Source organism: Lissotriton helveticus, chromosome 6 (genome assembly GCF_964261635.1).
Source record: "Lissotriton helveticus chromosome 6, aLisHel1.1, whole genome shotgun sequence".
Lineage (NCBI taxonomy): Eukaryota > Metazoa > Chordata > Amphibia > Caudata > Salamandridae > Lissotriton > Lissotriton helveticus.
This window is the reverse complement of record NC_136067.1, coordinates 197,342,862-197,369,536: the sequence shown is the minus strand read 5'-3', so window position 1 is coordinate 197,369,536 and position 26,675 is coordinate 197,342,862. Positions and strand designations below refer to the sequence as shown.

General features: G+C 43.1%; 1 protein-coding gene across 1 annotated transcript in view; it reads right to left on the bottom strand.

Moving 5' to 3' along the window:
* Nucleotides 1–26,675, bottom strand: part of LOC144761285 (cysteine-rich venom protein-like) — a 198,579-nt gene that overhangs the window by 119,398 nt on the left and 52,506 nt on the right. The window contains exon 2 of the mRNA XM_078646736.1: nucleotides 13,234–13,298. Within this exon, the coding sequence (XP_078502862.1) occupies nucleotides 13,234–13,298 (65 nt within the window). The remainder of the gene's footprint in view (nucleotides 1–13,233; nucleotides 13,299–26,675) is intronic.

Here is a 26,675-nt window from a genome sequence, read left to right as displayed (position 1 = left end):
TCAATGCACCCCAGGTGTCTTGTTTGATATGTAAAAATGTACTTTCTCGTGGCAAACCCAACAAGAAATACAGCTTTGGGAATCATACTGAGGTTCCGTGACGATTTTACTCGTGTTTGTAACATTGTCGTAAATACATAATTTTGGTATCAGTGGACCGCAAATGATCCATTTAGTATATCCTGGTGTTTTCGCTATGCTACGAGCAAGAGCACTCCAGTTACAAACACATTTCTGTCCTACCCATGGCATCCATCTTAGGACACGGAAGCCATTTTGTATTCCTTGCCCTCACATAGTCAATGGACACACAATGACCTCTTTTCATTTAAGGACACGTAGGCTTTAGCCGGCGATTCACCTTGCGAGTGACACGTGCACCTTAGGCCAGCAACGCTGTGGCAGCATGACTCGGCAAGAGCTGCCTCCCCAGCCTAAGGCCAGTCCTGCTATACTGGTTCTTGTGTTCGTTGGCCTGATCATGATTAGGCGGCCGAAGCTGGTAACCGTGCCCATTTACGACCCACAAACATCTCTTATCCTGTCTTTCTATCTTCCACACCTGGCTCTGCTCCTTTCCTTCTGGGCCTTTATTAGGGGGAGGTAACGAAATTTACGATGAGGCGGTCCGGGTCTTGAATGAAGAATTGACATAGGATTATGATGGACTAGTGGGAACCCCTCATTCGTAATGTTTTGACATCAGATACTGTTGACGATTCCTGTGCAACGCCAAATATTTATTGTTTAAGACACGAATGTTTAGAACTGTGGTAACATGTAAAGAATTTGCCCCAAGCAGAATATTTAGTTTATAAGGAACAACCCTCTTTGTACAAATTGAACAGGCTCCTAGACACTGCCCGTGTGCAGTTTCTGTGACTTCTGTGTCCCTGCAGTAATAAACCTTTGGTCTTTGACGCCACCATCGAGAAGCCCGTGTTTCTGTTTGTTTGTGCACCGAGACAGGTTGAACTCCGGGGTCTTCGGGTGTTGTCCCTGACACCTCTGGACGGAACCAAAAAGTCCAGAACTCCAATTGGCGCCCAACGTGGGGCCACGTCATTCGGTACCGGTCCAAAAGCCTGAAGAGTTCGAGGAGCTTCGTGTGAAGATTTCAGAGGGAGGCGCCCCACTTCATCGATCCCGGCATATCGCAAAAGTGGCCCCGACGTTCTCTTCCACGAGGGTTCCCGTTCAGACGGCTGCAGTGGTCCGTTGCCTTGACCGTCGCCCTGTCTTGGACCCGAGGTGCAGTCCTTAGTACGGCGAGACGTGACGGGTTTCTCCTTGGTGACGTCTTCAGTACCTCAGTTAAGTATTTTGTGAGGGTTGCTCCTGTTTGGATAATCCTTTTAGTTCTCAGTTCAGTTCAGTTCTGTAAGATTATCACTGGTTATTCTGGTTACGATAATCATTCTGTTCAGTTCAGGTATCGATACATTTGTATGTTCTGGTAGGCCTAAGTTCTTGGTTCGAGTGCGCATCTTTTCTGTTTGTGTCTTGTTTGTTTTGTGTTCCGGATTATAAAATGGTAAGTCGGAAAAATTGTATGTTGTCTTGTTTTAGTTGCAACAGTGATTCCCAGTTGGAGGACTCGTGTTTGGTTCCTCCGATTGGAACTCCCCTTTATGATCTATATTGCAAATTTGGTGTTGGCCCTATCTCTTATAACGAGGTATGGATCCGCTTCACAGAGAAAGATGGTGTCCTTAGTTGGCCACTACATGGTAGTTTTGAACCTGAAGTTCTCGATAATCTAGAAAGAAGGTTGTTTAAGAAGAAAGCCCGGCCGGCAATGTTTGATTCTTTCCGTTATTGGCGAAAAGAATCTAAACAGAGAGAAATTAAAAAGTTGAAGAAAGAACAGAAAGAGCAAGAGTTGACTTTAGAACAGTCTGCTAGGCAGCTGCAACTCAACGAGTCTGAAAAAGCGATGGAGGTGGCCAATAGAGAGCGTAATTTAGCGATAGACAAGTGCTATCCTGCTTTACCATCGAGTACGGCTAAGATAGTAGAGGACCCTGAAAAGGATCCCCTGTTGTCTTACTTGTTACGATCACCCCCACCGTATGCACAGGGTGCTACGGCTCCACCTATACCGAATGTTCAATTACCGGTTGCTGGACAACCTGGTGTTCCCGCTCCCCTGAATCAAGTTCCTGTACCTCCTGTGGTCAATATTAATGTTCCTTCGACAACCCCTCTTCTAGGGTTGCCGGCTTCTTTACCTATGCCTGTGTCGCTCACACCTGCTAGTTCACAAGCTATTTTTCCTGCTACTCCTACTGCTCCTAATCTATCTGTTCCAACTGCTACTCTATTTACTGCTTCTGCTAATATTATGACTCCGCTTTCTGTTCGTCGGAGAATCACTGATTCTGTCTCTAATATTCTATCTCCCTTCTATAAAACTCTGATTAAGACTCCTACCTCTGACTCTGTACAGAGGCGTAGTCAGCTTCCCAGTACTGAAGAAAGAGGAATATTAGATTCCACTGCTCTTAGATGGGTTTCGAAAGTTGGAAGATATAATGTACAAGATGTATTAGATACATTTATGCAATGGAATGAACCGACACAACGATATGTGTTCGATGAAATGTGTTTCCTTCTACGTGAGGAATTGGAAGAGGATGACCCTGAATCAAATCTAGAAGAATTAATTAATGTTCAGAAAGAGTTTGCTGCAGGTATGATAGTTGGACAAAATATAAAAGAAGCGATGGAACTGGTTCTAAGTTATAGAACCGACTCATCCCTTCGTTCACCAAGAGAGTTAGGGAAACGCAGTACGAAACAAAATCGTCAATACCCAATGAGAGAGGTTCCACCAATTTGGCGTGAAGCTGTGCAAGCTAATGTAAACCTTGGTATTGCAGCCGCTCCGGCACAATTCCAGAGAGTATGGATACATATTCCATGGAAACGAGCTGAAGTATTAGCAGTGAAACAGGCCTTGCCAGATCCGCGTAAAAATCCTGCAGGGTACTACAAAGAGTTGGCTCAAACAGTTGACGCTTGTGTATTGAATCTTGCTGACATAGATCTGCTATTTGGTAATGTAGTACCGCAACCAATTTGGGCTAAAATTCGTAAAGAGAATCATCCAGTTGCCCTAGGTGGTGACTGGGCAGCTATAATTGCAGCGGATGGTCAACAAATAGGTGGTTCCAAACCAGAACCCCTAATTGCTAATTTGCCTGGTAGAATAATCGATTTAATGAAAACCTTGATGCCAGCATTGCGCGTTAACTGGGACAAATTGTCCGCGTGCAAACAAAAGAAAGACGAAAGCGTCTCAGACTTTTTCACAAGATTCGAGGAGACTTTCGTGGATCATAGTGGTCAGGATATGAGCACAGAAGGAGGCCAGAGATTATTTGTTGATAAATTTGTGCACAATCTGTTACCAGAACTTAGTGGTAAATTAAAGAATTCTGAAAGTGCGTGGGCTGTCTCTACGACTGCGCAAATACTTGCGACTGCCCAGTACTATGAAAATAGGGATAAAGAAGAGAAGGAAAAATCAGATAAAAAGACGAAAGATTTAAAAACTAAAGTACTTTTACAGCAAGCTTATCCGCCTCGCACCAATCAGACGAATATGCAGCAAGGGTCATATCAAAGAACGGAATATAATTTTCAAAGACCACAATACCAATGGAATCAATGTGCTTATTGCAAAGTGGAAGGTCATTACAAAAATGAGTGTCCAGTTCGGGCACAAAATAATGCTGCGGCAGCTCAGAGAGGTCGTGGTAGTTCTATGCAAAACTCTAGAGGTCGAGGACGAGGTGCTATGCCTCCGCAGACGAGTGATCGCCCTTCTAATTATTTCGACCAGCGAAATGGACAATCGACCCAACAGAATAAGTCTCCACAATATCATGTTGAAGACTATTATGAAGCTAGTGAGGAAGGTCAGCAAAGTGAGTACTAGGACAGCCATGGACAAAGAGAGGGAGTAGTATCAGTTCCAGTAGATCAGAGTGGGCCTTATGTCGCAGTAGCAACATCAGGTATAGTCGAACCGTTTCTGTTGGATACTGGTGCAGCAAAAAGTTCTATCATACATGCAAAACTCCCTGGCGCACCTTTGTCTGGCTCAACAAACGTTTCAGTAGGTTTTTCGGGCGCCCCTGTTCACAACCCTGTTTCTGGTCCTTTGTCTATTTCTGTTGGACCCTGTCAATTGAAAGCACCCCTGATTTTGACGACAGGTTGTAACGAAAATCTGCTTGGTTTAGACTTGTTAAAACGCCTGTACGCGACATTGTACTGTTCTCCAGCAGGAGTACAGCTTACGTTGGGTAAAAGAATAATCTCTCCGATGTACTTGTCGATGGATGCGCTCCCACCAGAGCTGCGTTCACTCCCTGATACTCTTTGGGCGACTGGTCCTAATGATGTAGGTCTATTGGAAATTCCACCCTATGTAGTAACTTTGAAAGCAAATGTCAAACTTCCACGAATTCCACAATACAGAATCTCTAATGAAGGTGAGCGTGCGCTCCTACTGATAGTGCATGATCTGATTGAGAAAGACGTTATAGAAGAAACCAGAGGTAATGTCTGTAATAGTCCTGTACTGCCTATTTTGAAACGAACTGACCCTACAAAACCTCCAGTATATAGGTTTGTAATTGATCTCAGAGAGGTTAATAAAATTGTGATTCCACAGTTTCCTGTGGTACCAGACATTACTGCATTGTTAACGTTGATTCCTGCTACAGCAGCATGGTTTTCGGTTGTCGACTTGAAAAATGCCTTTTTCAGCATTCCGATAGCCGAAGAAAGCAGAGATATCTTCGGTTTCTCTCTAGGAGGACGAAGCTTTAGGTTTAAACGCGCTCCACAAGGCTATTGTGAAAGCCCATCCATTTACAGTCAAGCATTAAAAAGCCAGTTAGATTCCTTCGTACTTCCTCTTGGTTCTGCTTTAGTACAATATGTCGATGATCTTCTGGTGGCTGCTGATGACAAAGAAACTTGCAAAACAGCTACGATTTCTTTATTGCATCACTTGTCAGATTTGAATCACAAGGTGTCACCTTCAAAAATGCAATACTGCTGCCAAGAAGTGACCTACCTAGGTCATCTCTTGTCAAAGGAGGGAAGGAAGTTGACCCCAGAGAGAATAAAAGCAATTACACAGATGAATGTTCCTAGCACGCAGAGAGAAGTACGTGCCTTTTTAGGTATTACCTCATATTGTAGGCAATGGATCCCAAATTTTTCTCTTTTAGCAAAACCATTGGTAGCCTTGACTGGGAAAGGTGTTCCGAGTCCGGTACCATGGTCTGCTGAATGTCAGCAGAGTTTTTCTGAGTTACGAAATGCACTGTGTTCAGCACCTGTATTGGGTACACCCGACTACAGTAAGCCATTCACGCTCTATGTCCACGAGAGAGAAGGTTGTGCATTGAGTGTTTTGACGCAGAAATTTGGTGATAAACAACGCCCTTGTGCGTATTTTTCATCAACATTAGATCCAGTAGCTAGAGCGTTGCCTAGTTGCTTGAGAGCTACAGCCGCAGCTGCAGCTTCCATTCGACAATCTGCTGGTTTAGTAATGAACAACATGCTAGTAGTTATGGTTCCTCATGCTGTGGATACACTCATGAACCGAACCAAGACGCAACACCTTACCAGTGCTAGATTATCAGGTTATGAACTGACACTGTTAGCTAGTCATATTCAGATCAAAAGATGCAATGTATTGAATCCAGCAACATTGTTGCCGACTAGCCAAGAGTCGAGTGATTCCGAACCACACGACTGTTATTTCAAAACTGAGGAAGAAACAAAAGGACGAATTGATCTAAAAAACACTCCGTTGTCAGATCCAGATGGCACGCTGTATGTTGATGGGTCTTGCTTCAAATTGGAGAATGGTGATGTGACTGCTGCTTATGCAGTAACGACTTTGAGTACGGTTGTGGAGACTGCAAGAGTGAGTCAGAATTCTGCCCAGGCTGCAGAATTGATCGCGCTAACAAGAGCGTGCGTTTTAGCTAAGGGAAAGAGAGTGAATGTGTTCACAGATAGTCAGTACGCGTTCGGCGTGGCCCATAGTTTTGGCCGCTTGTGGAAAGAGAGAGGTTTCATTACGTCCCATGGGACTAAGATTCAACATGGCCAGCTAGTTAATGACTTGTTGGAATCTCTAACCTTGCCGACTGAAGTTGCGATTGTGAAATGCAGTGCTCATAAAGCAATCACGGATGATGTCGGTCGTGGGAATGCTTTTGCTGATGAGACTGCAAAACAGACAGCTAGAAATATGATGAGTAGAATGTATGTTGCAACGTCTGCAAGATGGATTTCTGAGTCTGGAATGTGTGAGGACACAGTGGAAAGCGTGAAGGAAATTCAGAAAGAGGCGACTGAGGAGGAAAAGCTTGCATGGAGAGAGAGCACGGGTAAATTGGACTCGAGTGGGTGTTGGATTGACTTGTCGGAACAACAGCGTTGGATGTTGCCTGATGCGTATGTGCTTGCAGTAGTAACGATGGCACATGGAACAGCGCACATCAGTTCAAAAGGGATTTGTAAGATGTTGGCTCCGGTCTGGAAGAATGATGGGATTAGTAAGTGTGCAGAGAGAGTGGTGAGAAATTGTATGGTATGCTTGATGCATAATCCTGGCAAGGGAATCCCCTCACCTACAGGTCACTTCGCTCCTCCTTCCTGCCCCTTTGAAGTGATCCAGCTAGACTTCATTCACATGGATCGTTGTAATAACCTGAAATACGTCCTAGTGGTAGTTTGTGCTTTCTCCAGATGGATCGAAGCATACCCGCTAAAGGACAATACTGCCTTATCCACTGCCAAAATTCTTCTTAAAGAATACTTCCCCAGATACGGAATGCCACGGATTGTATGGTCAGATAACGGAAGTGAGTTCGTAGGGAAGGTTATGCAGAGTGTGTGTGCCGGCCTAGGGATTAGACAGAAGTTTCATAGTGCGAATCATCCCCAGTCCGCGGGTTTAGTCGAGGGTTACAATGGCACCCTTAAACTGAAACTTGCTAAGATACAAGCATCCACGGGTTTGTCCTGGCCAGACGCATTGCCGTTGGCTTTGCTATCAACAAGAGCAACCGTACATTCTAGAGTAGGGCTTAGTCCTTATGAAATAGTTTTTGGTCGTCCTGCAAATATTTGGGGGGTACCTAGACCAAAAGAATTCAAGCAGCTGGAATACCCAATGTTAATTGATTACCTTTTCGACTTGACTGCTAAATTGAGTCTTATTCACCAACAGGTTTTCGATGCATTGCCAAAGCCACCGGAGAGTCCAGGCCATCAGCTGAAACCAGGTGATCAGGTGGTCATCAAAAATTTTGCAAGAACAAAAAATCTTCAGCCCAGATTCATTGGCCCTTTCCAAGTCCTACTAGCAACGAGAACTGCTATTCGTGTGGCCGGAAGGAAAAACTGGATCCATACGACACATGCTAAACGTGTGCCTCTGCCACTTCCTTACGACAACTGGGTAAAGAAAGGAATCGGTGCCTCTGAAACGGAACAAATCCCCAGGTTCATACCTTTTAGCGATGCAGAACTGATCACGGATTCACCAAATTCTGACTCTCCTCCTGAAACTGCTCTTTTGAACCCTGAACATTTGTCATCCACACCCAACGAACATTTGCCATCTGCACCAAAAGAACATTTGCCATCTGCGAACGTGACCATTGCAACGTCAGCTGAAAATACATTGTTTCCAGATCAGACAGCTCCTGCAAAACTGAGATACAACTTACGTTCTCGCAATATGGACAAATAAAGCAGGAAACTGCCTATTTTCAGATTTGAATTTTCTATACATTGCCTCCAGCCAGGAAGTTTGCTAATACTTTGTATTGTTTCTTTTTGTTTTAAAATTGCCTTGCCGTCTGGGTAGCCGTAGGGTCGTGGCTGTGTGCCTAGTTGAATCTGCGGGGGTCAGACACAAGGTCGATCTTTCTGTTAGTTCTGGGAACTCCCAGGGCTGATAGAGGCATTTTCATCTACGTACACATCATCAGTGGTCGCGAACGGTCGTAGAAGATGGAGCTTCCTGAGCTGCAACGAGAAAATGTAATTTATGTTCGCAGAAATAGACTGTACCGAATACTTCACAGCAAATGCTTTCTAATGCAATGTGCAGTTACATTTTTTATTGTTTTGATAACGTTGGTGGGTGGAATCATCTTTGGTGTACATTTGATTTTTATGCCAGTAACTACAGTACCTCCCCTTGATCCTACTACTTCTACGGTTTCTTCTATGCATTCTTTTCACTCATTTCCTGAACACGAACAAGCTCGACGCTCAGAATTTATTAACAATACATTTGTACAGCTCTTGCATCAACACCAACTGGTAGTTAATACTACAGACTGCTGGGTGTGTGGCTTGATACCTCACACTATGGATAAAGGCATTCCCTATTTAGTCTTGCCTTTTAGCTACAATGGATCATTTCAGGCCTTTCAGACCATTTTTTCATATGCCCTTGAGACCTATCCTCCGCGTCCACCACGGTCCACTAAATACAACTCAGCCAACAAAGCTTTAGTCCAGGGAATTATTGATATGATTAAAGACGTCAATAATACTCCATCTTACCCTAGAGATGAATTACGGGTGTATTTGAGTTGGAACTCTACAGAGTATCGCCTTAGTTTGGGAGAAAACAAGCGTAAAAGCTCCATTTCAGTTTGGGTCGTGCCTCACCGAGGTCAAGTCTGTTTGCAAGGAAATGGGAGAAATCCGAGAGCTCAGCTAGGGAGGAGTGAGTGCGTTGAGACTTACGTATTTCCGTCTAACTCCTCCCCTGCCTTTCTGACTGCTAGGGGTACCTACTTCATCTGTCAGGACAGAGCTTATACATGGCTGCCTGCTGACTTCTCAGGTTCATGTTATATTGCTCGATTGTTACCTCCGACATACACTGCTTCTTCAGATTATCACAAAACCAGAGTAGCAAGAGGTGTCTTCAGCAAGGAAGATACCGCTGGTCAAGAAGCTGGAGACTTTTTCAAAGGTTTCCTTCCGTTTTGGGGGCCTATGGCCAATAGTAGAAATCTACGTCAACTAACACGGGTAGTTGAATCTACTATTACAGAAACTGCTGGTGCCCTTAGTAACTTAACAGCTGAGCTTCAGGCGGATCGTCTCATGACGTTGCAGAACCGTATGGTTCTAGACGTAATACTTGCAGATCGAGGTGGGGTATGCAGAATGATCCAATCGAGCTGCTGTGTCTTTATTCCAAATAATGCTCCAACAGTCTATGAAGCAATCTCTAAGCTACACAAAATTTCCGACTCTATACACGTAGATAAGGGAAACTGGTCCTTCATGGAGTGGTTTTGGACTCTGGTATCAGCGTGGGGATGGAAGGTTCTGATGGTCATTGGTGTCATCCTAGTATTTCTGTTCTCGTGCTGTCTTATTATCCAATGTGGTCCCGCTCTGTGTAGTCTCTGTGCTGCAACCTGTTTCAGAAAACCACCTGCATTAGGAGAAAAGGCACGAGACAGGATGATGATACAACAACATGTCACTGACCTAATGAGCATAGAATTAGACTCTGACTCTGATATAGACTGAGTAATTGCCTATGTAAGGGCAAAAGGAGGGTCTGAGGTTCCGTGACGATTTTACTCGTGTTTGTAACATTGTCGTAAATACATAATTTTGGTATCAGTGGACCGCAAATGATCCATTTAGTATATCCTGGTGTTTTCGCTATGCTACGAGCAAGAGCACTCCAGTTACAAACACATTTCTGTCCTACCCATGGCATCCATCTTAGGACACGGAAGCCATTTTGTATTCCTTGCCCTCACATAGTCAATGGACACACAATGACCTCTTTTCATTTAAGGACACGTAGGCTTTAGCCGGCGATTCACCTTGCGAGTGACACGTGCACCTTAGGCCAGCAACGCTGTGGCAGCATGACTCGGCAAGAGCTGCCTCCCCAGCCTAAGGCCAGTCCTGCTATACTGGTTCTTGTGTTCGTTGGCCTGATCATGATTAGGCGGCCGAAGCTGGTAACCGTGCCCATTTACGACCCACAAACATCTCTTATCCTGTCTTTCTATCTTCCACACCTGGCTCTGCTCCTTTCCTTCTGGGCCTTTATTAGGGGGAGGTAACGAAATTTACGATGAGGCGGTCCGGGTCTTGAATGAAGAATTGACATAGGATTATGATGGACTAGTGGGAACCCCTCATTCGTAATGTTTTGACATCAGATACTGTTGACGATTCCTGTGCAACGCCAAATATTTATTGTTTAAGACACGAATGTTTAGAACTGTGGTAACATGTAAAGAATTTGCCCCGAGCAGAATATTTAGTATATAAGGAACAACCCTCTTTGTACAAATTGAACAGGCTCCTAGACACTGCCCGTGTGCAGTTTCTGTGACTTCTGTGTCCCTGCAGTAATAAACCTTTGGTCTTTGACGCCACCATCGAGAAGCCCGTGTTTCTGTTTGTTTGTGCACCGAGACAGGTTGAACTCCGGGGTCTTCGGGTGTTGTCCCTGACACCTCTGGACGGAACCAAAAAGTCCAGAACTCCAATACAATGATTCGCCACATGGAGCGGTGGCATCCTAATAATCTTTCCCAAGCACAAGTAAGGGATCTTGCTGCCAACCCCCCAAATGTCATCCTCAGCACCTCCAGTGGACAAAGCTCATTCGCCGGACCAGAAGGCCGAGAAATGATCAACAATATTCAAACTCCTTTTGAAAACTACAAAATAGTTTGTATATATTGTGGAGGAACTATTTGTTATGGAGAGAAGAGTATTACTTTGATTAACCGAGCTGGAGAAAATCATGAATGCAACAAGAAGAGAAAACAATGAATCCTTTTTATTTTTTTTTGCTCCTGTTGAGACATGTTCAAACCCTGCTTTTTTGTTACTTCCCCTAAAAAAACACAAAAAAAACACAAAATAGTTTTCAAAAATCCTAAAAAATCAAAAAATTGTTCAGAAAATTAATAAAAAAAAGAAAAAAAAGAAAAAGAATAAAAAAACAGTTCTTTTCAGAACTACCTTTCATTTATAACAAAATTGCTAAAATTTTTATACCCTGTCTTTCTTTTTTTTCTCTTTGTTGCGCTTCCCGGAGCGCTGCCCGGTTCGCGTACCGGACGCTTAACCCGCGAAAATTTATTTTTTTTTTTTTGTTGCTTTATATGGGCCCTTTCAACCACCCTCAGTAAACCCAGGGGGTCAGAGGGTGTCTACCATGCCCCCTTTTACCCATTCCCAACATTCTTTGCCCTCCATCTTGTGTATGAATTCTATCGAAACACAAGATGGTGGACTCCCGTAGCTATGCCGGTCACGCTTCCCGGTTCGCTATCCGGTGCGCGAACCGGGCGCTTAACCCGCGAAAATTAAAAAAATTATTTATTTTTTTTGCTTTATATGGGCCTTTTCAGCCACCCACTTCAAATCTAGGGGGTCAGGGGGTGTCTACCCTGCCCCCTTTTATTCATTTCCCCTTTCGTTATTGCCACCTCTTGTCTCTCGATCTTACCGAGAGACAAGATGGCGGCCGCTCCGGACTGTTTGGAATGTTGACAGGCACCGGAGAGCCAATCCGCTTCTTCTCGCGAAGTTCCGTTACGCGTCAGGTACGCGAACCGGGGCGCTGCCCGGAGCGCGCTTACAGATATATATTTTTTTTTAACGTTAATTTCTCAAAATCCACTGGAGCACATATATTGAGACCTAGCAAAGGCACATCGGGCTACCAGTCCCTACAATTTTGCCAAGTTTCGTGGAAATCCATTCAGCCGTTCGAGCTAAAAGTGAGGCCAACCGCCCTATGGAAAATTGAATGGGAAAAACGCGTTTTGGGACACCCCTTTTTTCTCGGCCCCCCCTTGACGAAACCCCCCCAAATTTTAAGGGGCTGCTCAGAAACAAAATGTTCCATTTTCCTGAACATTTCAGCCAATTCCGTCCTCAAACGCCAAAGTTATTCGACATAGAATTTTCAAAAATCCCATAGAGAAAAAATCCTAACTATATATACCTACTGGCGACTGCCAGTAGGTAATATATATATATATAGCTACACTTATTAAAGATGGAAAGTATTGAATAGGAACATAGTTAAAGATACATTGATGTATACACACACAAATCAATGTACTTAGAAATATGTTGACACTATATATTGGTAGTTTACAACAATTATATTTTTCTTACATGATATTCTTGTAATTCGATATTGTTATTTTCAAAATGTTGTCATGGTTACATTTGTGGAAAAAAGCCATGTGCCAGAGGTAATGATATTGTTTGAAATTATCCTGAAATGTAACTTCAGAGTTCCTCTTGAAAAGAAAGCGTAAAGTTGCTCTTATACTATTGATAGAGTGCAATTTTTGCTATTTCTTTTGTAGGGCTGCATTATAATTACGGGTAGTTCACATCCACATATATTCCTTTGTTGTATTAACATTTGGCCTTAGATCGTGTACTACAATAACTTGCAAAGTGAAGTGTTCAGCATTCTTTCATGTAAACGAAGAATTAGCAGTGCAGTTATTTGTGTTTAGATTAATCTTAACGTGTAAAAGTGCATTCTTAACTAATGAGCATTTTCGATGTTAATGTGTTTATGTAATGTGAATTAGAATAATGCTTTGGTTTTAAGAGCTATGCTTAGGGAGAAGAAGATACATTTTGACAGTTATGCTGATAATGTGGGATGGTGTTCTTTTTCACTAGTGAAGGCCTGGGAATCAAGGTCAACCTGCAAGATCCTGGGAGCACCGTTGCTGCATGGAAAGTTAGATGATGTGATCTCGTGATGTGTTGAGGGGTGTGACCAACCACTTTTGTGTTGTGGTTTTGTGCCCCAAAAAATCCTTAATGTGGCACTGGAAAAGTAAATATCACCCTAATTTGTATTTATTTCTGGACATCTTGTTGTGATACTTTTATTTTGCTATCTTAAAAAACATAAATAGTTAAAGTGCATTCCTGGTAAAACTTTTTTTAATGGATTTGTTAAATGTATTTAAAGCAAAGATTACCCTGTATTTGCTTTTTATCCCAAATCTAAATCAAGGAACACTCAACTGCATGTTTTAATTCGTCCTTAGATGAAGAAGAATATCTGCACTTCAGAAACTGCCGAAATTATATTATATTTCGAAAATTCTCCATTTTTTTTTTTCTGACATTTCACTATCTTACCTGCCCAGTGGATTTTTGAAATGCAAGGGCCAAAATAACAGTTGCCAGTGCAGATACGCCCATTCCTGGAAAGGAAATGCACAATTTTAGTGGTTTGCATTAAATTCAAATCAAAATCCATCCATGCAATTTTTTTTAAAAGTTTTATTCCCAATTCATTTTGATAGAGGCCCATTGAAAAATATTAGGTTAAATATGGAGATACAAAAATAAATATAATGTATATGAAAATAGAGGTTAGAAGAATGAATTTCCTTAATCAAATGATACCAATAATAGTAACTTTATTGACAAAACCACCGGCATATCAGTTGAGGTAAATTTGTTGCCTCACCAATTACAAATAGGGCCAGCCAGTTAGCTGTGAAGTTATTCACTTTTAATAAAATGAAGGCTGAATGGCCCTTAACTGAGTTAGGAAATTGGTGAAAGGGGCACTCATTTGTGGCACCCACATTTCACATTTGAAAGTAGGTATTTATAAAGAAACTGGTGTGACCAAGGGTTACGTTTCAATGCTTCAATCAGTAGTTGTGAAAACTGGCAGTATTATTTGAAGGGGGCGAGTGTTCTCCTCAAATGAAAACCACACTCTTTACCAGGGTTAACCTTTAAAGTCACTAAATTAAACTGTCTCAATCCCCTGCTAGCTATGGCACAGATCAAGCAGGTTTAACTTAGAGGCAATGAGTAAGAAGATCCAACCACAATCCTTGTCAGGGTGAACCACAAAGAGACACTAAATAAAATGGTAGCTTGGCACGAAAAAAGTCAGGCCTAACTTAAAGGCAATATGTAAAGTATTTTAGCAGCACACAACTAGAAATAAATCCTAGGACAATTTAATAAAATAGAGTGCTTTTAATAAAAAAAGATATAAAAATGACAAAAATCTAGTCAGTAGAATAGGTGATTATAATTTTGAAAGATTGAGGTAAAAATATTGCCAAGAAGCACAAAGCCCCACTCACAGGTATCTGGACGCGCTAGACCGTACAGAAAGTCACAAGTTTAGACAATCCATGATGGAGTGCAGGTCAAATACAGGTACCAGGCTCGTCCCACTCAAGTTACCTTCTCACGTCCTGTGTGAAGAGTTCTATTCGCGTTGGAGGGTGCCGCAAGAAGGAGGTTGTCAGCACGAGGAGCAGGTTGATCGTCAGGGTTGGTCGTTGCTGTAGTGCAGAGTCAGACATAGCTGGAGCATTGCGTTGGTTGATTGTTGAGGACAGTCACTAATGGTGCAAAGTGCAAGTTTTACATTGCCAGTCATCACAGACTGTCACTGCCTGCGTGAAGAGCATGTCCAGCTAGAGTTTCACATTGGTGGTCATTGCGTGTGGTCGAATCAAGGTATGAAGAGGTCACATTGAGACTGGAAGAAACCCAAACTTCTGAATTTTTACCTTTTCTTGAGGAATTCAGACTAATGCCAGCCAATGGTACAGGACCTAGGGGCTCCTCTTGGACATCTGGACTCACTACAGCGGAGGTCAGCAGCAGGGTTATGGCAGGTCCAGTTAGTGCTGGTCGGAAAGACAGTTGCAGGGAGGTCTCTGGAAGCTTGTTGTGTCCCTGTACCATACACAATAGGACAGCCAACAAATCTCTGGATTTACTCTATGTAGCCTAGGATCAAGGCAGGCAGGTTCAGTCTGCCTTCTTCAGGGAGCAGGAGGGCAGTCCTTTTTTGAAATTGTACACAGGTCAAGAAGAGTTCTGATGAGAAGTTCTGAAGGTCCTACTTTTATGCCTAATGGTAGCCTGTACATTGAGGAATTCACTGTTGTACCCCTAATCGTGGATCTGGTCGGTTCTTTCTCTGATTGCAAACTGTCTATGGTGATAAAGGCAAGAGCAAGCATGGGGTAAGGTCACTTTGTGTGAGCTGCCGGAAGGGCTCTTTGAAGTGTAATCAAGGCAGGGGTCATCTCCTCCCCAACCATCCTGACAGGATAACCCTCTATCCTTGCATTTAGGATTAATTTGTCCCACTATCTGGAAGCAATACACATTTCACAATAGCAGATCTATAACTGCAGCAACTTGAACACCTCCTTCTTGATGCTGAATCTCACTTTGGAAATTTGTTTTTTAACAGGCATTAGGCCCCCAGTCTCAATCTCATGGGTACACTAAGTAGTGAGCCTGTGATAAGTGAGAAAAGCGAGGCAATCTGCTGACAACAAGTAGTGACCGTCCCTCTGTTGTTCTAGAGTCATGGCAGAGGAGAGGACAACTCAATGCACTGACCCATCTTGCTCTTTAGAAGACAGAGGTTGGGGAATGGCTTGCTTTCTTCCTCCACACCATCACCTATCACCAGGAGTGTGGTTACTCTAGACGTCGTAAAGCTGGGTTTGGGGGCAATTTACATGCTGGACATTTAAAGGATTCCCTGATGTCTTGTGGGCCACCAATTAGGAAATCTCTCCCTTCTGCTCTTTGACCTAATAAATAACTGAGCAACAGCGGCTCTCATAGTTGTTATTTATCAAGATTATATTCAGGAGATAGGATGACCTCAAGCAATCAAAGCTATGATTTGAATACATCTTCAACCATCCACAATTAGAAACACAGCACTCCTCAATTTTGCATACAAAAGATACACCATCCTTTTTAAGTAGACTCAGCAAACTAAACGCAATTAAGTAGGAGCATAGTTAGTAGGCATGGGCGGAGTGACCAAAAATCTCTGCCACCCTACGGTGATTTTCCGAAGCGGCACAGAGTGTTAGGTCAAGCCGTTTGCGATGATGTTTCGCAACATTAGTTTGACTGGTGCTGGGAAATCAGCACGAACGGCACCATGCACAGGACACGAGGGTGCTGCTTCTTTCTTTTTCTAGATTTTCTACTCCAGCGGTAGCTACCTCACCGCAAATGGATGGTTTCTTAGCGTGAGCAGTCGCAACCATCCGTGACCACTTGCGTTGAGAAATCTCGCTGGGAGGTGGTCTAGTCTTGTCTTTTCCTTCCTTGCCAAGTTATAATTGGGAAGTGCTAGCGAGGAAAAACTCAGAACAGAACTCCACATGCTCTGCAGAGAGCAGAGTGTGGAAAACTCTGCAAACCCTGCGAGCATAGCGGTGTTCACTGCCAAGGCCTAATAGATAGCCAATTAAGACAATGGGAATCTGTGCAAAGTGTACCCAGAGTGAAGAAAGCACCACGTAACAGAGAACTTTATAATAGTTGCGAAATCCAAAAGTGCTTGTGAATTAGGTAAAAAACAGCCATCAAGGAGCTTCAACTCATTTTAGATGGTGTGCTTTGCATCATCCCCAAGCAGGAAATCCAAAGGCCTGGTGGGACTCACAGTTACCCTAAAAGAATATGAGAACCCACCTGCCCCCATTCAAAGAGAACCCAAGCCATGTGTTAGTGACTCTCATGGTTGTCAGTCGTCACAACGTGGTGGAATACATTTGAAATTACCTTCTCTGAGCACACCAGCTGACAGCGGGCAGTGGTCATTTAGCTTCCGTGTCTATCAAAGCCTCCATCTTCTGGCCACTGATGGTGACTCATTACCTATACTTTTTGTGTTGTTGGAAATGTGAGACTTTGAAGCAATTTCTCTGTCACCCAGAGCTACTAGGATAACTTCTGCACTCCCCACAATTCCTAACTGGGGCAAACACCTCCCTAAGCACTACACTTGCTGTCCCTTGGGTCTGCCCACCAGTGGGAGCGGCTTCCTTTTTTGTCAGTTGGTATCCCTCTTGATGTATCCATATTGGTAAAACTCATATCATTGGGGTGTAAAGTAGCCTCAAGACTTCTTCCAATGGAAAAATAATTTTTTCTGTTCAGGATGCTACTAGGTATCCTTCCTCTGTAACTCCTTTGGGGGCCTTGAATGAGAGAACCCTTTGGTTTTATCCTTTTCTCTGTCCCTCTTTCGTCTGGCTGGGACCTTGGCCACCCTTTTGATGATTCCCCCCTTCTAGACAATCTGATGCTGTTTAAGGGGTCTTCCACTTTAGCATGATTCTTGGGTTCAGTGAGCTTTGTATATATCAGATGTTGGCACAACTCTGTAAAACAATTACTGAAATGGTGCTGTCTTAAAATCAGTTTCAAACACCCATCAATCTCGCTCTCATTGCTGCCGCTCACCCAACCATTCAGTGCCTCACCGGAATTATTCACAAAATCCACTCAAGACTCGTTAGACCACTTCTGGCTGCCCCTAAACATTTTAACTATAGTTCTCAAGGGTGAGATCAATTTTGGAGCATGGGATGCCTTCAATGGAACATAAGACATCTTGGCAGTTTCTGCTAAGACCAACAAGGTATTCCTCCCTACATTTGGCATATGCTTTCAGAAACTTTCCCCCATCCTCCTCTAGGACACTGTGGATACTCAGGGCTATCTAACATGCAGCTAACAAAGTATCACTATCAACCCCCCACCACATAACCTGTGACCAATTCTTCAGGGACGTGGACCCTTCTGCCTCCATTAGACACTGTTTTATTATTGACACCATTACTATTTTATTGATCCAGCTCCATCTGATAAACTTCATGAGCCAGCAGAATTGTCTTTTTCTAAATTGTTTGATTCCTGTCATCTAGGGTTAGCCTTTTGTCCTCTACACCTGTTTTGTTTTCTTTTGCTGCCAGTTTCATCTGGGCAAGCTACGGCTTGAGCTTTCTCTCAGCTCTCCTATCCACCAACTCCTAAGGTTATAGGTTATGGGAACACACACTTCTCTGTGCCCCAGCAGGGGACTTCAATTTCAATTTTTTGGGCAAGGTGCCATTCTCCTCCTGCTGCAGGTTTTGGCCTATGGCCAGACCACTTACTTCTACATCTCCATTTTCCATTTTCCATATCCGCATCCTAATTCTCAGGGTCATCCCTATCCTCCTCCGTTGCAGCTTCCATCCTTCAGACTTCCTAAAAGACTCTGAGGACTATTAGAAACTCCACCTTTGTGGCCCTCTTTCCCACAGTCAACCTTCTCTCCTTGCAGAGCTTCTTCAACTCTGTTTGCTAGAGGGTATCAATGCTTCTGACCTTCAATTCCATCTTTGTAACCAAGAGTCACAGATGCACAAATGTGCAGAAGAAGTTAAATTTGAAAAAAAGAATAATATGGCCAATCAAAGGAATACATTCTGATGTCAGATTATTATTAGGGATTTTTAGTTTTTCACAAATCACAAAGTTAAATTGCACAGACATAAATATTGGATCCCACCACTGAAAACCACTCAAGCAACAACCACAGAATTTGCCAGGGTGAACCACAAAAGTCACTAAACTAACCTGTGCTTAATCTTCCAGTAGTTTGACCCAAAACTAGTGAGGCTTTAATTAGAGGAAATGTAAAAAGTATTTATGCAACACACAAACAGTAATAAAATGAAAACATAACACAAAAAAATCCCCAAACCATTTTAAAGAAATCTGAGAACATTTTAACAAGTAAAATCACAACAGAATGCGAAAAATGCAATCAATGGAACCAGAGATATTTCAAACACTTTTTGGAAAAATAGCATCAAAAAGCACAAAACGCCATTTGTGATAACCTAGTTGCACTAGACCAGGGAAAAGTCACAAGTTCAGATTGACTACAATGGAGTGTGGGTTGGATAAAGGAACCATGTTAGTTCCGCTGGAGAGGTACTTTCTTAAGTCCAGCATGAAGAGTTCCTTTCGCATTCGAAGGAGCTGCGAGGAAGAGGTTGTCGTCATGAGGAGCAGGTCGAGCTTTGTGGATGGTCACTTCTGTAGCGTGAAGAGCAAGTCATAGCTAAAACTTTGCATTGGTTGATCATCATGGATGGTCACTGTCAGCTCCAAGTGTAGGCCTCAAGTTTCAGCAGCAAGCCAGTTCAACTTCGTAATCTTCCACAGGTCTTAGAGTGTTCTGATGAAAGTTTCTAATGGTCCAACTTTTATACCTGGTTAAAGACTGTGTGTGAAGGGATTTATCGTCCTGTCCCCAAAACTGGTTCTGGTCAGTTTTCCCCATGTCTTCATTCCAAACTGTCTAGGGTGAAAAATGTAGGGGCAGGCCTGAACTCAGGTTCCTTATGTGTGCAACAGGCAGGGTCTTTTGAAGTGTAATCAAGGCAGGGGATAGTTTATCGCCAGCCATCTTGTCAGCAAGATTATTATTTCACACCTAGGCTTCCCTTGTAACGCTGTCTCGAAGCAATACATAACACACAACAGCAGAGCCATTCACTGTCATGGAACCCAGGACACTGACAGAAAGACACATTCAGTTTGGGCAGAAAAATGCCAATATTCTAAAAGTAATACACAACAATGAACCAGGCTACTCATTAATTTAACTGCTGCACAGTTCAAGCAAAGATCGCTGGAAGCAATCCAACATGATCTGGTTATTTATTTAACCTTTTAATATCTCATTTTGTAAATCATTTCTTTTTTTCAAATAATTTGAGATGAGACAAACACTTGTTCATTCAAAAATAAATATACAGTACAAATACAGACAACAACATGTATATACATTTGGCATTCGTACATGTGAAACAAAAAAGATTTTGATACACCAATCTTAATTCACAAAAGGGGCAAACCCTTCAAATTACAATTCCTTTCATCATAGAAGGAGGATGCCCTACATTGGGAACATTAATGAAAACAGCGGAGGTTAAATTGACTTAATTGTTCCCTCAAATTCTGAATAGCCACCATATAGCTCTTCCTCATTGTAATTCCTGCCCGGTTTACATACACCGGGAGACATGCCGATGGAGCTTTGTCACATCAGTTTTGATTTACCACGCGGAGGCGTTGTGCTGAAGTCAAATCCTTTATTAAATACTGACTCTATCGGGAAATCTGAAGACAGGATAACAGAATAACTGCTCCTGCAGAGACGTGAATAATTGCAAGCAGCAACCTCTTGCTCAACCTCAAGTCAATTACTGAAAAAGATGATAACGAAAAGTTGCACATTTGTCGGGACAGCATTATTTGAAGACGCTACTCAATTCCTGAGTGGAAAATATAGTTTCAAGGAATTTGTGGATAAAAAAGCGAGGAGCCAAGCTACAATTTTATTAATTAGTGCATCACAGCAGCTCCTGCACCAAAAAGGGTTCTGTTTAAACACTCACCACATGGTTCACAAGGGACTTCACTGATGGCAATAAGCGACATCCATTAGACTACACCATCTCATTTAAATATGAAGTCCTGATGAGAGCCCCTGGAGTAGACAAAGCACTCGAAACGTGTCAGCATTTTGGAATTACATTGAGGAAAAGCCATATGGTGGCGTTTCACAGTTTTAGGGAACCATAACGTCAATTTAACCCCGACTGTTTTCATTAATGTTCCCAATGTAGGGAATTCTCCTTCTATGATGAAAGGAATTGTAATTTGAAGGGTTTACCCCCTCTTGTGAATTACGATTGGTGTATCAAAATCTGTTTTGTTTCACATGTACGAATGCTAAATGTTAATACATGTTGTTATCTGTATTTGTACCGTATATTTATTTTTGAATGAACAAGTGTTTGTCTCATCTCAGATTACTTAAAATCTAATTTCAGGGTTAACTAGGATTTCAAATGTTAAATCATTCACGTGCTAGCATAAATTCTCCATCTGTTTGCCATCCGAAGTTAGCACTTATTAAAGGTTATAAGGTAGCCCAGTGGTAATCTATGAGAGGGAAAACATTACAACAGTGAAAAATGACTTTAGGAGTTGTTCATTACCAGGACAAATAAAACTTAAACCCACATGTTCTGCTTTTTAAATACCAAGCACCGTGCCCTAAAGAGGCTTAGGTCCTAATTTCAGGATGGATTACACGTTTTAACAGGGAAGGTTTAGGCCTGTAAAAAGGTTTATTTTGCTAGATCAAAATGGTAGTTTATAACTGCCGTACAGCTTGCAATTGAAGCCCTGTGGCAAGTTTTACAGTGATATCTTAGTGGGCGGAATAATGAGTGCTATTGCCCACTAGTGAAATATAATTTACAGGTCCTGAGCAAAGGGATTATAATTTTCTAGGGATTTACAACTAAATTTAGTGTGGAAGTTAGGTGCCGTGCAATGTTACCATGTTTCAAGGAGCGAGCACAAGCACCTTAGCTCTGGTTAGTAGGGATAAAGAGCAAAAAGCCCTAATGCCATAAAAAATTTGCTGTCTGGTGGAATACCAAGGATATGCTGGCTAAAACAGTGTATAAAGTATGCAGTATTTAATAATGATAGTATTAAAGTCTATGTCTCAACAAATAAGAGGGGGACTAGGAGCTGGTTGTGTTCCAGTACCCGTGCTCCTGATATTAATCACGATACCAAATATAGGGTAGCTGTTCAAACGGTAGGTTTGCTAAAAGTCACCCACTCACCGGAAGTAGATCAAGTAAAGCGGTGAAGGGAGAGTCCTAGGTCTAGAACACACTAGCCAGAGGCAAGCACATGTCTTGTCTCTTGTTGCCCTCACACACCCCGAAGGATGTCATGCTTCATGATTGGGCGATTGCTCCGCTTTGGGGCAATCGCTGCAATGCCCTACGGGTCCCCGAAGGGTCACTTTGGAAGAGGTATTTTGTTAGAACAGCCATCAGATGAGTACTGGTGTATTGGGGGGTCCTAAGTGGAGGGTGAGAGGGTATGTGACAAGTTAAAACTGGGTAAGGGATACCAGGAGCCGATTCATTTATTGTGAAGGTACCCTTGTCAGAATAAAAGACCCCTAAGGTTGTGAGTTACTCCAACAGGCGTACTGTGCCCCAGTAATTAGAAGGTCAACTTGTTTTGCGTCTCTCTGGTCACAAAGGTTTGTGACGCTTCATCAGGACCAAAAAAGCTGTGGTGTGACAGTGAAAGTGAGTGAAAGGGTCAAGAAAGCCTACTAAATCAGGGCGGGCCAAATCTGTGAATAACTACAGTAAGGCTTAAACTAAAAACTTGAACCGTTCCTGAAGGAACCTAGGATTGCAAGAGGGAGACAAAAAAAACAAAAGACAAACATGAAACACATAGGAGGAGTCCTTGCGTATATAGGAACAACATCGAGACCGACTACACAACAAACCATAAGGCTTACTCCCACAGGGATAGCTATCGTAGTGGGCAAGGCAGCCAGCTATTTGTCATGCCTTTTGACTGCCAATTGCATATGTGGTGTACGCCTGCCCCCAACGATGCTGCCCCCAAGCTGTGTGAAGACGTAAAAAATAATGGGGCCCATATTGTGGGACAAGGAAATGTCCTCGAGGGACGGTGGGTTGGGGCGGGGGAGGGGCAGGTTGGAGGGTAGTAAACTCCGGAATACGTCTGAATGGAGTTGAGTAAATAAATGAAGAAATAAAATGAATTGCATTGTGCACGCTGCAACGCCAAATCGGCAATGTAGCTCGCAATGTAATTTGTTTAATTTAATCATTTATTTACTCAACTCTGTTTGGACGTACTCCGCAGTTTATTACCCCAACCCTGCCCCTCCCCCACCCCACCCACCACCCCGCAGCACTCCCTTGAGAGCCGCTACTGCATACAAAGCAGAAAATGTCAACAATCATTCGAGGGCAGGTTTTACGGGCACCTGATCTGGGAGGCAGATGGGAGGTGAGAGCCGGAAAGTGCTCATCTGCTGATGCGCCGGTTAGTATGTCAGGAAGGGCCAATAGTTCAAATTAAACAAGAGAGTCCATGTGGCCCGCAGGGGCCTCAAGTTTGGAAGTGACTAGTTCCATATGCATGAAATGAAACGGGCCCAATAGACCCAAAAGGGGTATGATGTGCATGTGTATCAGTGTAACGATTAACTATTGGCGCTTCCTGAGCCCAGTCGTGTACATTCTACAGAGATTGGTGTTACCCTGACATACTAACCGGTGCATAGGCAGTAGAGCACCTTTGGGCTCTCACCACCCGTCTACCTCCCAGATCAGGTGCCCGTACAACCTGCCTTCGAATGATTGTTGACATTTTCTGCTTTCTATGGCAACCACCCAGGGCACACGTCACGTTTCTTAGCACACGCGCAAGGGCAGACCAGCCGTACAAGTCAATAAATCCCTGCACATGCTCATTATGCGCAGACATTGCCACTGCATCTTCGCATATGCGCAGCTAAGCCCGACATGACAAGGCAACCTGGAAGTAGGTACCTCCCTTCAATGCCAGCACTGCTACTATATATTAGGCGCGCAGACAGCGGCCATGCAATATGCATGCAGGCGTGATGGCGGGTAGGTGCTGAGAGCCAGTACACTGACGGAAACTGTGAGTATTCGTATGTGGCCGGGGCTATGGCAATGCCGACAGGCTAAACACAGTAAGTTGCAGCTATGTGGCATGTATGACTTTGTTTCACTCCCTGTTTTGCTATCGTATTTCTTTCATTTTTCACAGCCCGTAAAGGTGAGGGTGACCTCACGCATTAGCCTATGGAGCAACTATTTTCATACCTTTAGGTAAGGACTCACTAACCACGCTCCTACTAGTTCCCACGCGTGCTATGTGAACCATGCTCGATCTTGTGCGTAGCAATACGCTGTCAGTGTAATCAGTACATTTCCTTGTGCCACAGTATGGGCACCATTCTTCTTTATGTCTTAACACAGCGTGGGTGCAGCATCGTTGGGGGTAGGAATACGCCCCATATACTATTGCCAGCCGGGAAACAACCTTTACAACACAGTCATCACATCGCACTACATTTACAATGCAGTCATTACATCGCAACATCCTTTACAACGCATGTCACTACAATGCAACCATTCCATTGCCTGTCACTACAATGCATGACATTAGAACATATGACAATACAACGCAGGCATTACATTGCATGTCATTACAATGAATACCATTACAACGCATAGTACCCCTACACGATCCAACACTTACCCTACTGTTGTACCCCCGTGGAGTTAGAATAGTCATTTTTACCCCTACACTATCCAACACTGACCCTACTGTTGCACTCCCTGGAGTTAGAATAGTAATTTTTACCCCTACATAATCCAACACTTACCTTAAAAGCAATGTCATGGTATGCGTTGTAATGGTATGCGTTATAAAGGTATACTGCGATGTAATGTAATGCGTTGGAAATGTAGTTTTAAAAAAATTGTTGTAATGGCATGCAATGTAAATGTATGCATTGTAAGGGATGTTGCAGTGTAAAAACTGAGTTGTAAAGGCATGCTTTGTAAATGTATGCATTGTAACGTCATATGTTCTTGCCAGCCACCTGGCATGACCAATAGCTGGCCTGCCTTGCCCACCACGATAGCTCCCCTGCTGGAGTAAGCCTTCTGGTTTGTTGTGTAGTCGGTCTCGATGTTGTTTTGATATACAATGTGCGCTGACTGATGTGCTTTGTGGAAGCTCGCAATGACTCATCCTATGTGTTTCATGTTTCATGTTTGTCTTTTGTTTTTTTGTCGCCCTCTTTCAATCCTAGGATCCTTCAGGAATGGTTAAACTATTTATTTTGAGCCTTACTGTAGTTATTCACAGATTTGCCCTGCCCTGATTTAGTAGGGTCACTCATTCACTTTCACTGTCACATCACAGCTTTTTTGGTGCTGATGAAGCACCATGGATCTTTATGACCAGTGAGGTGTGAAACATGTTTACCTTCGAGTTACTGGGGCACATTACACCTGTTGGAGTAACTCACAACCTTCGGGGTCTTTTATTCTGACAAGGGTATCTTCACAATAAATGAATCGACTCCTGGTATACCTTAGCCAGTTTTAACTTGTCACGCACCCTCTCACTCTCCACTTAGGACTCCCTCCACACACCAGCACTCATCTGACGGCTGTTCTAACAAAAGATTGCCTCCAAAGAGCCCCTTCGGGGGACCCGTAGGGCATTGCAGCGCTGGCCGGACGAGGAGCAATCGTCCGATGATGAAGCATGACATCCTTTGTGGTGTATGAGGGCAACAAGAGACAAGACATGTGCTTGCCTCTGACTAGTGAGTTCTAGACCTAGGACCCTGCTTAACCGCTTTAATTCCTCTACTTCTGGTCACTGAGTAATAAAGTTTAAACACAGCATGAGAAAAAAAATACCAAACCAATTTATTAAAATAGAGTCAATTTCAATAATAAATGACATAACAATTAAAAGAATCCAAGTAGTAAAACCGCAGTTATGGATTTTTAAGGACTATTGTTCAAAATAGCACCAAAAGACATTACGTGCCAACTGCAGTCACCTGGTTGCAATTATAAAGACAATGGTACAAATTAAGGCTGACCGTGATGGAGCGTGGGTCATAGGAAGGGACCAGGTTCATCCCAATGAAAATGTTTACCTTCGTACTTTGTCTCTGGAATGAATGCCGATAATCCTCAGTGGGGCACGGCATCAGGCTGTGAAGGAAGAGAGCTCCACATCATCGGATAGCTGCTGAACGAGGTCCCGGTGTAGCGATTGACTTTTAGCAGGAAAGCTCAGAGTGGAAGAAATTTGAATTTCATGCCCAGAGAAGTTCCTTTCCTGGCCGGTTACTTTTTGTGCCTTAGCCAAGAAAAAAGTCCTACCTTCAGACGTGTTCACTTTTTTGGAGCTCGGATTCTTTTAGTGGCACAAGGCTGTGCCACCAGCTGAAGATGGCTCTTTGCGGCTGGGTACATTCTCTGTGCGGTCCCACTGAATATAATTTTCTGCTATGGAGAGGAATGAAGCAGGAGCAATCTGAATCTTTGGCCCATTGGCAAGGCACCTTCATCAGATTGTCTGGCAGCTCTTTCCCAGTCCCCCATCAGTTCTCAAAACAAATATTCGGCAAAAGGTTTCTAAACTCAGATTTTAGGAAACTTTAGGAGGCATAGACTTTGACATTACCCAAGGGTTGAGGGCCATGGGGACATCACTTAGTTGTCAACACTCACTCTAGCAGAAGCCAGCAGTAGGTTCCAGGGCAGGCCCAGTTGGAAAGGATCAGCTGGAAACACAGGAAAAGGCCTCTTGAAGCATATTGTCTCCCTATATCTCAAACAAGAGGTCATCTGTGTGACCTTTGGAGCCCAACATCTTGGACACAACACTTGTTTGTTACTTGGGAATCATGCACCTGCTTATGCCATGTCCTTGTAATAATATGGCTAAAGAAACTATTTTGCACTTTATTATCTTTTTTGCACTTTATCAAATCCAGAGAGAAAAATCTTTGTTGCCATCGTTGAGGGCACACCACCCTTGTCTTATAGAGAAGATTTCAGCTACCTGCTTCATTGGATTCTCTTGATATCTTTTCTGCCATCTTAAATTATATAAGAGGAGCACTGGTAATTAGAAAGCAGCATGGAGAAAATAGTTTTTAAGAGGCATGGTCCAGGTATCTAACGTTTGCGTTTTTAAAGAATTTATAATTGATTTTATTCTATTTATGTCTGACTCTATTGATGTAATATTAGCTGAATAATGTACTTGTATTCATGTATTTCTTTTTACTTTCT